General features: G+C 45.0%; 1 protein-coding gene across 1 annotated transcript; it reads left to right on the forward strand.

The window, feature by feature from the left end:
• Nucleotides 1–10,048: 10,048 nt before the first annotated feature.
• LOC121843885 (oocyte zinc finger protein XlCOF6-like) lies at nt 10,049–16,987 on the forward strand. Its single transcript, XM_042313751.1, has 2 exons — nt 10,049–10,351; nt 14,688–16,987. Exons 1-2 carry the CDS (start codon nt 10,126–10,128, stop codon nt 16,913–16,915), a joined length of 2,454 nt encoding a protein of 817 aa, XP_042169685.1. The 5' UTR covers nt 10,049–10,125; the 3' UTR covers nt 16,916–16,987.
• The last annotated feature ends 851 nt before the right edge of the window (nt 16,988–17,838 follow it).

Genomic DNA, 17,838 nt, shown 5'->3' on the forward strand with positions numbered 1-17,838 from the left:
TAGGGAGGGAGGGGTGTTGAATGTTAGGGAGGGAGGGGTGTTGAATGTTAGGGAGGGAGGGGTGTTGAATGTTAGGGAGGGAGGGGTGTTGAATGTTAGGGAGGGAGGGGTGTTGAATGTTAGGGAGGGAGGGGTGTTGAATGTTAGGGAGGGAGGGGTGTTGAATGTTAGGGAGGGAGGGGTGTTGAATGTTAGGGAGGGAGGGGTGTTGAATGTTAGGGAGGGAGGGGTGTTGAATGTTAGGGAGGGAGGGGTGTTGAATGTTAGGGAGGGAGGGGTGTTGAATGTTAGGGAGGGAGGGGTGTTGAATGTTAGGGAGGGAGCGGTGTTGAATGTTAGGGAGGGAGGGGGGTGTTGAATGTTAGGGAGGAGGGGTGTTGAATGTTAGGGAGGGAGGGGTGTTGAATGTTAGGGAGGGAGGGGTGTTGAATGTTAGGAGGGAGGGGTGTTGAATGTTAGGGAGGGAGGGGTGTTGAATGTTAGGGAGGGAGGGGTGTTGAATGTTAGGGAGGGAGGGGTGTTGAATGTTAGGGGGTGTTGAATGTTAGGGGGGTGTTGAATGTTAGGGAGGGAGGGGGGGTGTTGAATGTTAGGGAGGGAGGGGTGTTGAATGTTAGGGAGATGTTAGAGGGAGGGGTGTTGGTTAGGGAGGGGTGTTGAATGTTAGGGAGGGAGGGGTGTTGAATGTTAGGGAGGGAGGGGTGTTGAATGTTAGGGGGGAGGGGTGTTGAATGTTAGGGAGAGGGGGGTGTTGAATGTTAGGGAGGGAGGGGTGTTGAATGTTAGGGAGGGAGGGGTGTTGAATGGGAGGGGGTGTTGAATGGGAGGGGTGTTGAATGTTAGGAGGAGGGGTGTTGAATGTTAGGGGGTGTTGAATGTTAGGGGGGGGTGTTGAATGTTAGGGAGGGGGTGTTGAATGTTAGGGAGGGGGTGTTGAATGTTAGGGGGGGTGTTGAATGTTAGGGAGGGAGGGGTGTTGAATGTTAGGGAGGGAGGGGTGTTGAATGTTAGGGAGGGAGGGGTGTTGAATGTTAGGGGGGGGTGTTGAATGTTAGGAGGGGTGTTGAATGTTAGGGGGGGTGTTGAATGGGAGGGGGTGTTGAATGTTAGGGGTGGATGGGAGAGGGGTGTTGAATGTTAGGGAGGGAGGGGTGTTGAATGTTAGGGAGGGAGGGGTGGAATGTTAGGGAGGGGGTGTTGAATGTTAGGGAGGGAGGGGTGTTGAATGTTAGGAGGAGGGGTGGGAAGGGAGGAGGGGTGTTGAATGTTAGGGAGGGAGGGGTGTTGAATGTTAGGGAGGGAGGGAGGGAGGGGTGTTGAATGTTAGGGAGGGAGGTGTTGAATGTTAGGGGAATGTTAGGGGGAGGGTGTTGAATGTTAGGGAGGGAGGGGGTGTTGAATGTTAGGGAGGGGGTGTTGAATGTTAGGGAGGGGGGGTGTTGAATGTTAGGGAGCCAGGGGGGGAGGGAGTTGAATGTTAGGGAGGGAGGGGTGTTGAATGTTAGGGAGGGAGGGGTGTTGAATGTTAGGGAGGAGGGGTGTTGAATGTTAGGGAGGGGGGGTGTTGAATGTTAGGGAGGGGGTGTTGAATGTTTAGGGGTGTTGAATGTGCTGTAACACTCAGCCCAGATCTGCCAGTTCAGTGCTGTAACACTCAGCCCAGATCTGCCAGTTCAGTGCTGTAACACTCAGCCCAGATCTGCCAGTTCAGTGCTGTACCACTCAGCCCAGATCTGCCAGTTCAGTGCTCTTCAGGGAGCAGGTTTATTAGTCTGAAGTGTTATTCCAGGGAGTTGTTCTGACTAGATGTAGTGTTAGTGGACTGGTTTTGTGTGTGTGTGTGTACACGTACAGTTGAATTGTGTGTTTTAGTAGAGTCGGAGGGAACAGCAGTCCGTCTCCCAGCGTCGTGTTGCCCACAGGACTCTCTCTCCAGACTGTCTCCTAGGGTTACCTGGACCTGCTGGAGTCCTGGTCTCACCTGAAACACACACAACGCATGTATACACACACACACACACACACACACACACACACAACGCATGTATACACACACACACACACACACACACACACACACACAACGCATGTATACACACACACACACACACACACACACACACACACACGCATGTATACACACACACACACACACAACGCATGTATACACACACACACACAACGCATGTATACACACACACACACACAACGCATGTATACACACACACACACACACACACACACACAACGCATGTACACACACACACACACACACAACGCATGTATACACACACACACATGTATACACACACACACACACACACACAACGCATGTATACACACACACACACACACAACGCATGTATACACACACACACACACACACAACGCATGTATACACACACACACACACACAACGCATGTATACACACACACACACACACACAACGCATGTATACACACACACACACACACACACACATGTATACACACACACACACACACACACACACAACGCATGTATACACACACACACACAACACACACACACACACAACGCATGTATACACACACACACACACACACACACACACGCACACACACAACGCATGTATACACACACACACACACACACACAACGCATGTATACACACACACACACACACACACAACGCATGTATACACACACACACACACACACACACACAACGCATGTATACACACACACACACAACACACACACACACACACAGCTGTGGTATCACACATGACACTGTGGGTTTACATGAGAACATGTAAGAAAGAAGAAAAGGTGTGTATTACCTGTCAGTATATCATGTTGATGCCACAGTGTGGGTCTACCACACAACGTGTGGTGAGGGGAGGGGCTAGGACTCCTGTGCTCACTGCGATAGGTACACCAGTAGGGGTGGGCTCCTTGGGATTGGTCACCGCTCTCATGGCCACACAACGCGATACGAGACCACGCATTACACACACTGACCCAGCCTATGAAGAACATTGAACTGGAGGGAGAAAGATACAGGGGAGATGGCATGATACACACACACACACACACACACACACACACGGGCAGGATAGACACACACACACACACACAACGCATGTATAGGACAGAACACACACCAGAGAGAGACACACACACACACACAAGATAGAAGAGGGGCCAGACACACACACACAAGGATACACACAGGGGCCAGAGAGAGGGGCGGGTAGACAGGATACACACACAGACAGCACACAAGCATGTATACAAGGACACACCACACACACACAGAAGGGGGCAGAAGTATAGGGACCAGACACACACACAAGCATGGTACACACACACACACACACACACACATACACACACACACACAGACACACACAAGCATGATACAGATACACACACACAACGGGGTAGACACATACACACAACGATGTATACACACACACACAGAGACACAATAGAGCATGATACACACACACACAGGCATGTATACACACAGACAGATACAGGGGATATGAGAGAGATACAGGGGACACACAGACAGATACAGGGGATATGAGAGAGATACAGGGGATATGAGAGAGACACAGGGACATGAGAGAGATACAGGGGATATGAGAGAGATACAGGGGATATACACAGAGAGATACAGGGGATACGATGAGAGAGATACAGGGGATATGAGAGAGAGATACAGGGGATATGACAGAATAGGCATGTATACAGCTGTGGGAAGACATCATTGGGAGAATGGAGAGGTGTGGGAAAGATGGGAGAAGAATAGAGGTGTTCCATTTTATTCAGTTCAGGGGTTTCCTTCCTCTGAGGCTACACACCCTCTACTGGTGACATTGAGTACTGAATAAAGCTGCCTGACAATTATAGTGACACATGAACGTACGTATTGCACTGAGACAACACAGAATGAAATAAAGCTCAACTGACGGTCCTTCACTCATCCATCCATCCAGAATGACACTTGGTCGAACCGGGATGATGTCTTTGGGGTTATGGATGTCTCTGCTGTGTGTCTGTAATTGGCAGATGGATGTGTGACTCAGGTCCAGCTGACTGGTGTGCTGGGAGGGGTAGGCGGGATCTCGGGGAAAGAAGACCAGAGGTTGGCCGTCGGCCTCCCGCCCACAGTAACTCTGGAGAGAACCAGGAAGAGGATCTCAGGACACATCATGCCAAAGACACACGTGTGTGTGTGTGTGTGTGGTACAGGTACAGGTACAGTTCTATAATACCATCTAGTGGTACAGTCCTGAGTGTGTGTGGTCGTGGTACAGTTCTATAATACCATCTAGTGGTACAGTCCTGAGTGTGTGTGGTACAGGTACAGTTCTATAATACCATCTAGTGGTACAGTCCTGACCTGAGTGTGTGTGGTACAGTTCCATAATACCATCTAATGGTACAGTCCAGAGTGTGTGTGGTCGTGATACTGTTCTATAATACCATCTAGTGGTACAGTCCTGACCTGAGTGTGTGTGGTACAGTTCCATAATACCATCTAATGGTACAGTCCAGAGTGTGTGTGGTCGTGATACTGTTCTATAATACCATCTAGTGGTACAGTCCTGACCTGAGTGTGTGTGGTGACCATCAGTGTGTATTGCTGGTCCCAGATCCCTGTGGGTCCCCTAGTGACAGGGTGCTCTGGTGATCAGACGCCCATGCCTCAGGCCTGAAGACTGGGGTTTGCCTGGACCCCGCTGCCCAGTCAAGGCCTCTGGGATGTGGATCATCCGGTTGCCCATGGGCACACTATCCACCTTACTACCTTGACCAGGAAGCCTACTGTCACCACAGCTGTGTCCCGGTTCTTAGACAGACATACTGCTGGCCAGTCCCTGGAAAACAACATATAATTTATCTATCAAGGGTTCAGTCCCAAATCGTACCTATTCCCTATATAGTGCACTACTATTGCTCAGAGCCCAATGATAACCTATTCCCTATATAGTGCACTACATTAGACCAGGGCCCAATGATAACCTATTCCCTGTATAGTGCACTGGGATATTGACCACTACTTTTGACCAGGGCCCAATGATAACCTATTCCCTATATAGTGTCACTACTTTTGACCAGGGCCCAATGATAACCTATTCCCTATATAGTGCACTACTATTGCTCAGAGCCCAATGATAACCTATTCCCTGTATAGTGCACTACTATTGACCAGAGCCCAATGATAACCTATTCCCTATATAGTGCACTACATTAGACCAGGGCCCAATGATAACCTATTCCCTGTATAGTGCACTACTATTGACCAGAGCCCAATGATTAGCTATTCCCTATATAGTGCACTACTTTTGACCAGGGCCCAATGATAACCTATTCCCTATATAGTGCACTACATTAGACCAGGGCCCAATGATAACCTATTCCCTATATGCACTACTATTGACCAGGCCCAATGATAACCTATTCCCTATATAGTGCACTACTTTTGACCAGGGCCCAATGATAACCTATTCCCTATATAGTGCACTACATTGACCAGGGCCCAATGATAACCTATTCCCTATATAGTGCACTACATTGACCAGGGCCCAATGATAACCTATTCCCTATATAGTGCACTACTATTGACCAGAGCCCAATGATAACCTATTCCCTATATAGTGCACTACTTTTGACCAGGGCCCAATGATAACCTATTCCCTATATAGTGCACTACATTAGACCAGGGCCCAATGATAACCTATTCCCTATATAGTGCACTACTTTTGACCAGGGCCCAATGATAACCTATTCCCTATATAGTGCACTACTTTTGACCAGGGCCCAATGATAACCTATTCCCTATATAGTGCACTATAGTGCACTACTTTTGACCAGGGCCCAATGATAACCTATTCCCTATATAGTGCACTACTTTTTGACCAGGGCCCAATGATAACCTATTCCCTATATAGTGCACTACATTAGACCAGGGCCCAATGATAACCTATTCCCTATATAGTGCACTACTTTTGACCAGGGCCCAGGCTACCTGGTTGTCTGTACAGTAACAGCCCGATATTTTCATGAAATAAATCGCAATGCAATAAAGAATAATGTGATTATTCATTTTATTTTCTATTTGTAGCCTAAACACAGTCCCCACCATTTGTTAACAAACTTAAAATCCTTCATTTTATTATAAGATACGCCGTTATAAGGAAATTATTTATTAAACCAAATGTTATCATGTGGTGAAAACGTAATGGCATAGCTTCATACAGTAACTAATAAAGACCTTCTTCTTCTCGGTAATGTTTTGTACTTACCCAAACTCCAGCCAATAAGCACAATATCGGAAGTTCTAATTCATTGTTGAACTTCCGTTGTTATGGATACAAGTAAACAATTCTAGCGACAACATAGATATAGAATTACAAGACAGGCGAGACCAATTTTTAGCATCACGGCATTTTAGTGCCTAAGTGGCCCTGGATTGTTTTTGTTTGCATTATTATTATTTGTAGTTTGGAGTCAGTCATATTGAGACGCGGGTGACTCATTTAGAAACGTTGCATACCCACAAAATATCTCCCAGAACATCAGTGCGCCAGTTTTCACACGAGTCATTTATAAAAACTGGGCTTGACGTGCTCATCCTCCCGCGAACGTTAGACGGATCCTGCGTGTGCAGTTTCCAGTGGTTGAAGTAGATCTATTGCTTTGCAGGAAGGCAAAGGTAGCCTATTAGTAGTAACCTTGCGTAAATGGATCATAACAAAAAACAGGTAACTAAATATAATAGCAAGATGCAGTAATTTGCCCTAGCTACAGATGGCTATATCGGTCCGTTAATACAGGACTAGTAAAGGTCCAGTGTGCTACTTCTGTGAGGAATATTTATATTTATATATATATATATATATATATATATATATATATATATATATATATATATATATATCTATATATATATGTTTATTATTATTATTACGATGTCTCGGGGTGCTTCAGCAACCCTACTTCCTGCGGCTATGCGTCTCAATACTTAAGCCTCAAGTAGACTAAATGTAATTTATAAACATAATACATACAGTGCATTCTGAAAGTACTCAGACCGCTTGACATTGTCCACATTTTGTTACGTTACAGCCCTATTCTAAAATGGGTTAAATAAAAAATAAAACACATCAATATACACACAATACCCCATAGTGACATCACAATACCCCATAATGACATCACAATACCCCGCAATGACGTCACAATACCCCATAATGACAAAATGAAAACGAAAAAGAAATACCTTATTTACATAAGTATTCAGCCCCTTTGCTATGATACTTGAAATTGAGCTCAGGTGCATCCTGTTTCCATTGATCATCCTTGAGATGTTTCTACAACTTGATTGGAGTCCACCTGTGGTAAATTCAATTGATTGGACATGATTTGGCACACACCTGTCTATATAAGGTCCCACAGTTGTCAAAGCAAAAACCAAGCCATGAGGTTCGAAGGAATTGCCCGTAGAACTTGAAGACAGGATTGTGTCGAGGCACAGATCTGGGGAAGGGCACTTAAACATTTCTGCAGCATTGAAGGTCCCCAAGAACACAGTGGCCTCCATCATTGTTACATGGAAGAAGTTTGCAACCACCAAGACTCTTCCTAGAGCTGGCCGCCTTGCCAAACTGAGCAATCGTGGGAGAAGGGCCTTTGTCACGGAGGTGACCAAGAACCCGATGGTCACTCTGACAGAGCTCCAGAGTTCCTCTGTGGAGAACCATCTCTGCAGCACTTCACCAATCAGGTCTTTATGGTAGAGCGGCCAGACGGAAGGCACTCCTCAGTAAAAGGCACATGACAGCCCACTTGGAGTTTGCCAAAAAACACCTAAAGACTCTCAGACCATGAGAAACAAGAGTCTCTGATCTGAAGAAACCAAGATTGAACTCTTTGGCCTGAATGCCAAGCATCACGTCTGGAGGAAACCTGGAAACATCCCTACTGTGAAGCATGGTGGTGGCAGCATTATGCTGTGGGGATGTTTTTCAGCAGCAGGGACTGGGAGACTAGTCAGGATCGAGGGAAAGATGAACGGAGCAAAGTACAGAGAGATCCTTGATGAAAACCTGCTCCAGAGCGCTCAGGACCTCAGACTGGGGCCTTCCAACAGGACAACGACCCTAAGCACACAGCCAAGTCAATGCAGGAGTGGCTTCGGGACAAGTCTCTGAATGTCCTTGAGTGGCCCAGCCAGAACCCCGACTTGAACCCAATCAAACATCTCTGGAGAGACCTGAAAATAGCTGTGCAGCGACACTCCCCATCCAACCTGACAGAGCTTGAGAGGATCTATCTGCCGAGAAGAATGGGAAAATACAGGTTTACCAAGCTTGTAGTGTCATACCAAAGAAGACTAGACTGTAATCGCTACCAAAGGTGCTTCAACAAAGTACTGAGTAAAGGGTCTGAACACTTATGTAAATGTGATATTTCTGTTGTTGATTTGTCATTACGGGGTATTATGATGTCATTACGGGGTATTGTGTGTAGATTGGCTGTATAATAAGGCTGTAACGTAACAAAATGTGTAAAAAAGTCAAGGGGTCTGAATACTTTCCGAATGCACTATATATCATAACCACTGCATGATATATTTCTCACCTTTTCTGGCCATGGTGAGTTCACATTCAAAGTAGCTATGCAACAAATAACCACGCGCATCTCTCATTTCATTGGGTCTATTAGATAGGCTATTATAATGTCTAGTTTCTGCTCTAGTCTATGCATCCAACAGGCAGCGCATTTTATTACCTAGGGTACTGGGGGGTAACTAGCCCTCCCCTAAGATCAATGTCTAATTGCTGACACAAGAAAGCAATGTTTGGAAAAGAAATGGTATGTGGATGAAGGTTATGCGTAAGGCCAATAAACTATAAAGGGAAATAAATATCTACAGTTTACACTTTTTTTGTTATTTCACAAAACTTTGTTTTTAGAAAAGGGGCAACAGTTAAAATGATCAATAAAATGTATTTATAAAATTTCTTACATCAGCTGATGTCACAAAGTGCTGTACAGAAACCCAGCCTAAACCCCCAAACAGCAAGCAATGCAGGTGTAGAAGCACGGTGGCTAGGAAAAACTCCCTAGAAAAGCAGAAACCTAGAGAAACCAGGCTATGAGGGGTGGCCAGTCTTCTTCTGCCTGTACTGGGTAGAGAGGAACCAGGCTATGAGGGGTGGCCAGTCCTCTTCTGGCTGTACTGGGTAGAGATTATGTTCATAAATGACCAGCAGGGTCAAATAATAATAATCACAGGGGCATAGGGTTGCACACAAGTGTGTTAAAATCCATTTAATTCGTTTTATTTAGAAATTCTTTAATAAGTAATTACTTAAAAGCTAAGTCTAGTTGTCTTATTTGTATTATTTAATAGGTCCTCATGAGAGCCAGTTTCATCATAGCGCTTGGTGGTTTTTGCGACTGCACTTGAAGAAACTTTCAAAGTTCTTGACATTTCCTATATTGACTCACCATGTCTTAAAGTAATGATGGGCTGTCATTTCTCTTTGCTTATTTGAGCTGTTCTTGCCATAATATGGACTTGGTCTTTTACCAAATCGGGCTATCTTCTGTATACCACCCCTACCTTGTCACAACACAACTGATTGGTTCAAATGCATTAAGAAGGAAAGAAATTCCAGAAATTAACTTTTAACAAAGCACAACTGTTAATTTAAATGCATTCCAGGTGACTACCTCATGAAGCTGGTTGAGAGAATGTCAAGAGTGTGCAAAGCTGTCATCAAGGCAAAGGCTGGCTACTTTGAAGAATCTAAAATATATTTTGATTTATTTAACACTTTTCTGGTTACTACATGATACCATATGTGTTACTTCATAGTTCTGATGTCTTCACTATTTTTCTACAATGTAGAAAATTGTAAAAAATAAACAAAAACCCTTGAATGAGTAGGTGTGTCCAAACTTTTGACTGGTATTGAAAATATAATTATTACATTTTTTGGTTAAAGTATCAGTTCTTACGCCACCCAGTAGGTGGCGGCAATAGACGTTTTAGGATGTAGTCTGTAAACCTTAAAGAAGAAGCCCATAGACGACAGTCTCAAGTTAAATGTTTCTTCAAAATGTCGAAACCACAGTTGTTGACTGTGTTTATAGCCAAGCGATTAATATCGGCAGCCGTGAACATATTTGGGATAGAGGAAAGGTGGATAGCCCAGTACCAGGAGCCACTAGCAGCAGTGACTGTTGAGATAATGGCGGCGGTGGAAACGACGATTGAACAAGAGCTCTCTAGTTCAAAGCAGGAGATTGAACGTCTACGGAGGCTTCTTCTGGAGTTGGGAGCAGGTTCGTAGATAGGTCTGGAAAGAGAGCGAGAGGGGTGGTTTACACGGGTAACAAATAACCACCAGAGAGGGGCAACTAGTTTAGCTCACAGCATGGCTAGAATGAGCTGTTTTTAATTAAGCAACGCCGGTGTATTTCAGGGGAGAACGAATGCCCCTCCCAGGGAGGCCGCCCGCGGTACTGCCGGCATTGTTCGCTGAAAACAAGACAACCCATTATAGTGAATAGGAAAATGCCAATTTTCGTGTAAATAAACACATTTCGAAATGTGAGAGTTCAATGGTTCTTTCAGCTCACTGGTTTTCTAGGCCTCAGTGCAGACTTGAGAGCTTTTGTCGTTTCTCTGCCTGTGTCCTCCTTGATTTGAGGGTCTTTAACACAGGTTCCTCGCTCTCATCCACATGCCAAATCCTCGTATAAATAAACACATTTCGAAAACCCATTACTCCAGATGTACACACAAGTTAAGGACAATTTAGTAGGTAATAAATTATTATTATTTTTTTTTTCCTGAGTTCCCAGTTATTTTGAACGCACTGAAGTCGGATATTTCCGAGTTCCCCGTTTTAAACGAGGCATTAGTCTACATACGTTTCCCACATGAGAAGCCATCATAACCGGCTTCAAATGCGCTATTGAGTCTTCACATAGGAATGAATGGTGTCACGTGATCGATGGCTGTGTCTATTCAAATTGCCATTGGCGTATTTAGGTTAGTGTTGCTTTGAATTGCCTTGCGAAAAAAACCTGAACAGTCCGCGGGAAGCCAGACGTTAATTAAATACAATTCCATTTCCTGTGTCGGTGGGCTTGGACTGTTGGTCATTATAACGGGGAATTTGAAATAAAAATATCTAAAGGAATGTATTATTCAGCAGACTTTCCGTTAGCAGTTAAGCTAGAATACCTGTTTAACGTCCCATCTGAAAGACAGCACCCTTACACAGGGCAATGTCCCCAATCACAGCCTTGGGGCATCAGGATATATTTTTTTTTAGACTAGAGGAAACAGTGCCTCCTCCTGTCCCTCCAACACCACTTCCAGCTGGTCTCCCATCCAGGGACCGACCAGGACCAACCCTGCTTAGCTTGAGTGGTAAACCAGCAGTGGGATGCAGGGTGGTGTGTTGCTGGCCAACCACATATAAGAGTAATGTGATGTAGCCTAATGTAAGTAGATATCTAGCTAAGTCCTCTGGGATGTAATGTAGCCTAATGTAAGTAGATATCTAGCTAAGCCCTCTGGGATATAATGTAGCCTAATGTAAGTAGCTAAGCCCTCTGGGATATAATGTAGCCTAATGTAAGTAGCTAAGCCCTCTGGGATATAATGTAGCCTAATGTAAGTAGCTAAGCCCTCTGGGATGTAATGTAGCCTAATGTAAGTAGCTAAGGCCTCTGGGATGTAATGTAGCCTAATGTAAGTAGATATCTAGCTAAGCCCTCTGGGATGTAATGTAGCCTAATGTAAGTAGCTAAGCCCTCTGGGATGTGATGTAGCCTAATGTAGCCTAATGTAAGTAGCTAGCTAAGCCCTCTGGGATGTGATGTAGCCTAATGTAAGTAGCTAAGCCCTCTGGGATGTGTAGCCTAATGTAGCCTAATGTAAGTAGCTAAGCCCTCTGGGATGTAATGTAGCCTAATGTAAGTAGCTAAGCCCTCTGGGATGTGATGTAGCCTAATGTAAGTAGCTAAGCCCTCTGGGATGTAATGTAGCCTAATGTAAGTAGCTAAGCCCTCTGGGATGTAATGTAGCCTAATGTAAGTAGCTAAGCCCTCTGGGATATAATGTAGCCTAATGTAAGTAGCTAAGCCCTCTGGGATATAATGTAGCCTAATGTAAGTAGTAAGCCCTCTGGGAGATATAGCCTAATGTAAGTAAGCCCTCTGGGATGTGATGTAGCCTAATGTAAGTAGCTAAGCCCTCTGGGATGTGATGTAGCCTAATGTAAGTAAGTAAGATATTTAGCTAAGCCTCTGGGATGTGATGTAGCCTAATGTAAGTAGATATTTAGCTAAGCCCTCTGGGATGTGATGTAGCCTAATGTAAGTAGCTATCTAGCCCTAAGCCCTCTGGGATGTGATGTAGCCTAATGTAAGTAGCTAAGCCCTCTGGGATGTGATGTAGCCTAATGTAAGTAGCTAAGCCCTCTGGGATGTGATGTAGCCTAATGTAAGTAGCTAAGCCCTCTGGGATGTAATGTAGCCTAATGTAAGTAGCTAAGCCCTCTGGGATGTGATGTAGCCTAATGTAAGTAGCTAAGCCCTCTGGGATGTGATGTAGCCTAATGTAAGTAGCTAAGCCCTCTGGGATGTGATGTAGCCTAATGTAAGTAGCTAAGCCCTCTGGGATGTGATGTAGCCTAATGTAAGTAGCTAAGCCCTCTGGGATGTAATGTAGCCTAATGTAAGTAGCTAAGCCCTCTGGGATGTAATGTAGCCTAATGTAAGTAGCTAAGCCCTCTGGGATGTAATGTAGCCTAATGTAAGTAGCTAAGCCCTCTGGGATGTAATGTAGCCTAATGTAAGTAGCTAAGCCCTCTGGGATGTAATGTAGCCTAATGTAAGTAGCTAAGCCCTCTGGGATGTAATGTAGCCTAATGTAAGTAGCTAAGCCCTCTGGGATGTAATGTAGCCTAATGTAAGTAGCTAAGCCCTCTGGGATGTAATGTAGCCTAATGTAAGTAGATATCTAGCTAAGCCCTCTGGGATGTGATGTAGCCTAATGTAAGTAGATATTTAGCTAAGCCCTCTGGGATGTGATGTAGCCTAATGTAAGTAGATATCTAGCTAAGCCCTCTGGGATGTGATGTAGCCTAATGTAAGTAGCTAAGCCCTCTGGGATGTAATGTAGCCTAATGTAAGTAGCTAAGCCCTCTGGGATGTGATGTAGCCTAATGTAAGTAGCTAAGCCCTCTGGGATGTGATGTAGCCTAATGTAAGTAGCTAAGGCCTCTGGGATGTGATGTAGTCTAATGTAAGTAGCTTAGGCCTCTGGGATGTGATGTAGTCTAATGTAAGTAGCTTAGGCCTCTGGGATGTGATGTAGCCTAATGTAAGTAGCTAAGCCCTCTGGGATGTGATGTAGCCTAATGTAAGTAGCTAAGCCCTCTGGGATGTGATGTAGCCTAATGTAAGTAGCTAAGCCCTCTGGGATGTAATGTAGCCTAATGTAAGTAGCTAAGCCCTCTGGGATGTGATGTAGTCTAATGTAAGTAGATATCTAGCTAAGCCCTCTGGGATGTGATGTAGCCTAATGTAAGTAGCTAAGCCCTCTGGGATGTGATGTAGCCTAATGTAAGTAGCTAAGCCCTCTGGGATGTGATGTAGTCTAATGTAAGTAGATATCTAGCTAAGCCCTCTGGGATGTGATGTAGCCTAATGTAATGCCCTCTGGGAATGTAGCCTATGTAAGTAGCCCTCTGGGATGTGATGTAGCCTAATGTAAGTAGCTAAGCCCTCTGGGGGATGTGATGCTAAGCCCTCTGGGATGTGATGTAGCCTAATGTAAGTAGCTAAGCCCTCTGGGATGTGATGTAGATGTAAGTAGCTAAGCCCTCTGGGATGTGATGTAACCTAATGTAAGTAGCTAAGGCCTCTGGGATGTGATGTAGTCTAATGTAAGTAGCTAAGGCCTCTGGGATGTGATGTAGTCTAATGTAAGTAGCTAAGGCCTCTGGGATGTCATGTAGTCTAATGTAAGTAGCTTAGGCCTCTGGGATGTCATGTAGTCTAATGTAAGTAGCTTAGGCCTCTGGGATGTGATGTAGCCTAATGTAAGTAGCTAAGCCCTCTGGGATGTGATGTAGCCTAATGTAAGTAGCTAAGCCCTCTGGGATGTGATGTAGCCTAATGTAAGTAGCTAAGCCCTCTGGGATGTGATGTAGCCTAAGGTAAGTAGCTAAGGCCTCTAATGTGCCTAATGTAGCTAGCTAAGTAGCCCTCTGGGATGTGATGTAGCCTAATGTAAGTAGCTAAGCCCTCTGGGATGTGATGTAGCCTAATGTAAGTAGCTAAGCCCTCTGGGATGTGATGTAGCCTAAGGTAAGTAGCTAAGGCCTCTGGGATGTGATGTAGCCTAATGTAAGTAGCTAAGCCCTCTGGGATGTGATGTAGCCTAATGTAAGTAGATATCTAGCGAAGCCCTTTCATCCATTGTCATTTGTCATTGTGGCCAAAGCAAAGAGCAGCCAACCTCCCAGCTATATTCACTACTATATGCTCTATGATATCCCTCTAGCCTCTGCAGAGCGTAGACACATGAGTGTATTTGGATAAATATGAAATGTCTTTGTTTTTGTCTAACTGGCTAATTATTCCGTCTCCTTCTCTCCAGACCCCCAGCAGCTAACTGTCCCTGAAGAGGAGGTTCCCCCTGAGCAGCAGCACTGTGAGCAGGAGTGGAGCCCCAGTCTGGGGCAGCAGGACACAGAGGCCACACAGATTAAAGAGGAACAGGAGGAACTCGGGACGAGTCAGGAGGAACTCGGGACGAGTCAGGAGGAACTCGGGACGAGTCAGGAGGAACTCGGGACGAGTCAGGAGGAACTCGGGACGAGTCAGGAGGAACTCGGGACGAGTCAGGAGGAAGAGCAGCTTCACAGACTTGAGTCTGATTCCACAGATGTTGTAGAGTTCATATTTACTGCTCCTCCCTGTGTGGAAAAGTACTCTGATCAGGACAGAGAGAGAGACTCTCTACCCACCAACACAACTGAACAGATCCAAACAGAACCTAATGGAGAGGACTACAGAGTATCAGAACCAACCAGTGACTCTCTGCTCCTCTCTGCAGTAAATCCAGACTGTTCTGCAGCTCACAGTGAAATCATTGTAAGTGTGGATGAGGATGAGAGCGAGGAGCCTGTGTTAAAGACCCTCAAATCAAGGAGGACACAGGCAGAGAAACGACAAAGCTCTCAAGTCTGCGCTGAGGCAAAGACAACCAGTGAGCTGAAAGAACCATTGAAGTCTCACACAAATAAGAAACCATTCAAATGTCCTGTGTGCAGTAAACGCTATAAGACACTAGGCGGTTTAAAAACGCACCAGAGAATTCACTCAACTGACAATAATCATCACTGCAAGAAATGTGGCCAATCATTTAACTTGTTGCAACAATGGAAGAAACATATGACGAATCACACAGAGGAGGAATCACCTACGTGTCATGTGTGCAGTAAAAGTTTTAAACTACCAAATCATCTGAAAACTCATATGAGATGCCACACTGTAGAGAAACCCAGTCAGTGTCCGACATGTGAAAAACACTTTAAATCAGGGAAAGAGCTAGAGATTCACCAGAGAATTCACACGGGAGAGAAACCATATCCATGTCCGACATGTGAAAAACACTTTAAATCAGCGAAAGACCTAAAGAAACATCAGAGAATTCACATTGAAGATCAACTATACCAGTGTCCAACATGTGAAAAACACTTTAAATCAAAGTACAACCTTAATCACCACAAGAAAATTCACACCGAAGAGAAATCGTATAGCTGCAATGATTGTGTCAAGTGCTACAGGACAAAGACTGGCTTAGAAGAGCACGTGAGGACTCACACAGGGGAGAAACCTTTTAAGTGTTCCGCGTGCGAAAAGTGCTTTACTTCAACAACCATTCTAAGACGCCACGAGAGAACTCACAGTGGAGAGAAACCCCACGGATGCACACAATGCAACAAACGCTTCCCTGTCAAGTCAGACCTGGTTAAACACATGAGAACACACACAGGGGAGAAACCTTTTAGCTGTAAAGAATGTGACAAATGTTTCAGTCATAACATTAGCCTGAGACTGCACATGAGAACTCACACAGGGGTGAAACCTTACAGCTGCAAAGAATGTGGCAAATGTTTTTCTGTTAACAGTAACCTGAGAATGCACATGAAAATTCACACAGGAGAGAAATCGTTTTGTTGCCAGGAATGTGGTAAATGTTTCCGTCATAAAATTAGCCTGAGACTGCATATGATGACTCACAGTGGTGGAGAGAATTATCACGGATGTACTCAATGCAACAAACGGTTCCCCATCAAATCTCTCCTGGTTAAACACATGATGACACACACAGGGGAGAAATCTAATAGCTGCAAAGAATGTGGCAAATGTTTCCTTCATAACATTAGCCTGAGACTGCACATGAGAATGCACACAGGGGAGAAATCATATACCTGCAAAGCGTGTGGCAAATGTTTCCAAAACAAGATGGTTCTGACGAGGCATATGAGAACTCACAAAGGAGAGAATCCATATAAGTGTCCTCTTTGTGTCAGTTCCCTTATGTCATCAAATGAACTAAAACATATTTACTTGGGAGAGAAACCAGAGACCGACCAACCAGAGAATCCATCATGCCTCTGCAGCGATTGTGGCAAACGCTTCCCAACGATGAAAACCCTGAGAGACCACATGAGGACCACACATGAAGAAAGAAGGCATCCGTGCTCTGTTTGTGGAGATTTCTTTATGTCGTTGGGTTCTCTTAAAGTTCACCAGAAAATTCACACTGGAGAGAAACCCCACCAGTGCTCTGTTTGTGGGAAATATTTTGCATTGTAGTGATGGGAAGTTTGGCTCTTTTTACAGACTCTGATCTTTGACTCATTTAAATAAATAAATAAATAACTCCTCTTTCGACTAATTTCTTTCGAGTCAGTAATGCCCAGAGCACGCAGGACCCCCTACCGGTGAATGATGAAATGATTCTACAAGCCTCTCGTTCACAATAAGGGGCTTATTGGTGTCGTCATTTGTAAAAGTGGCTTTAAGCAATGTATATTTGTGGTTGCCATACATACAGAGGATATTATTTATTGATACCTTGTGGAAGGAGGTCTAGGTACGGCCTGACTAGATTGCCAAGGCATTCCGTCGAGTCGTTACAGAGGCTTGACTGCTGTGAGGGTAATATGCACAATATAATTCACAAACTGCAGTACCCCCAAATCGATTTGCGTTGGGTGGCCTAGTGGTTAGAGTGTAGGGGTGGCAGGTAGTCTAGTGGTTAGAGTGTAGGGGCGGCAGGTAGTCTAGTGGTTAGAGTGTAGGGGCGGCAGGTAGACTAGTGGTTAGAGTGTAGGGCGGCAGGTAGACTAGTGGTTAGAGTGTAGGCGCGGCAGGTAGCCTAGTGGTTAGAGTGTAGGGGCGGCCGGTAGTCTAGTGGTTAGAGTGTAGGGGCGGCAGGTAGACTAGTGGTTAGAGTGTAGGGGTGGCAGGTAGACTAGTGGTTAGAGTGTAGGGGCGGCAGGTAGACTAGTGGTTAGAGTGTAGGGGCGGCAGGTAGCCTAGTGGTTAGAGTGTAGGGGCGGCAGGTAGCCTAGTGGTTAGTGTTGGACTAGTAACCGGAAGGTTGCAAGATCGAATCCTTCGAGCTGACAAGGTAAAAATCTGTCGTTCTGCCCCTGAACAAGGCAGTTAACCCACTGTTCCCTGGTAGGCCGTTATTGAAAATAAGAAATTGTTCTTAACTGATTTACCGAGTT

This window comes from Oncorhynchus tshawytscha, unplaced genomic scaffold (genome assembly GCF_018296145.1).
Source record: "Oncorhynchus tshawytscha isolate Ot180627B unplaced genomic scaffold, Otsh_v2.0 Un_contig_10378_pilon_pilon, whole genome shotgun sequence".
Taxonomy (NCBI): Eukaryota; Metazoa; Chordata; class Actinopteri; order Salmoniformes; family Salmonidae; genus Oncorhynchus; species Oncorhynchus tshawytscha.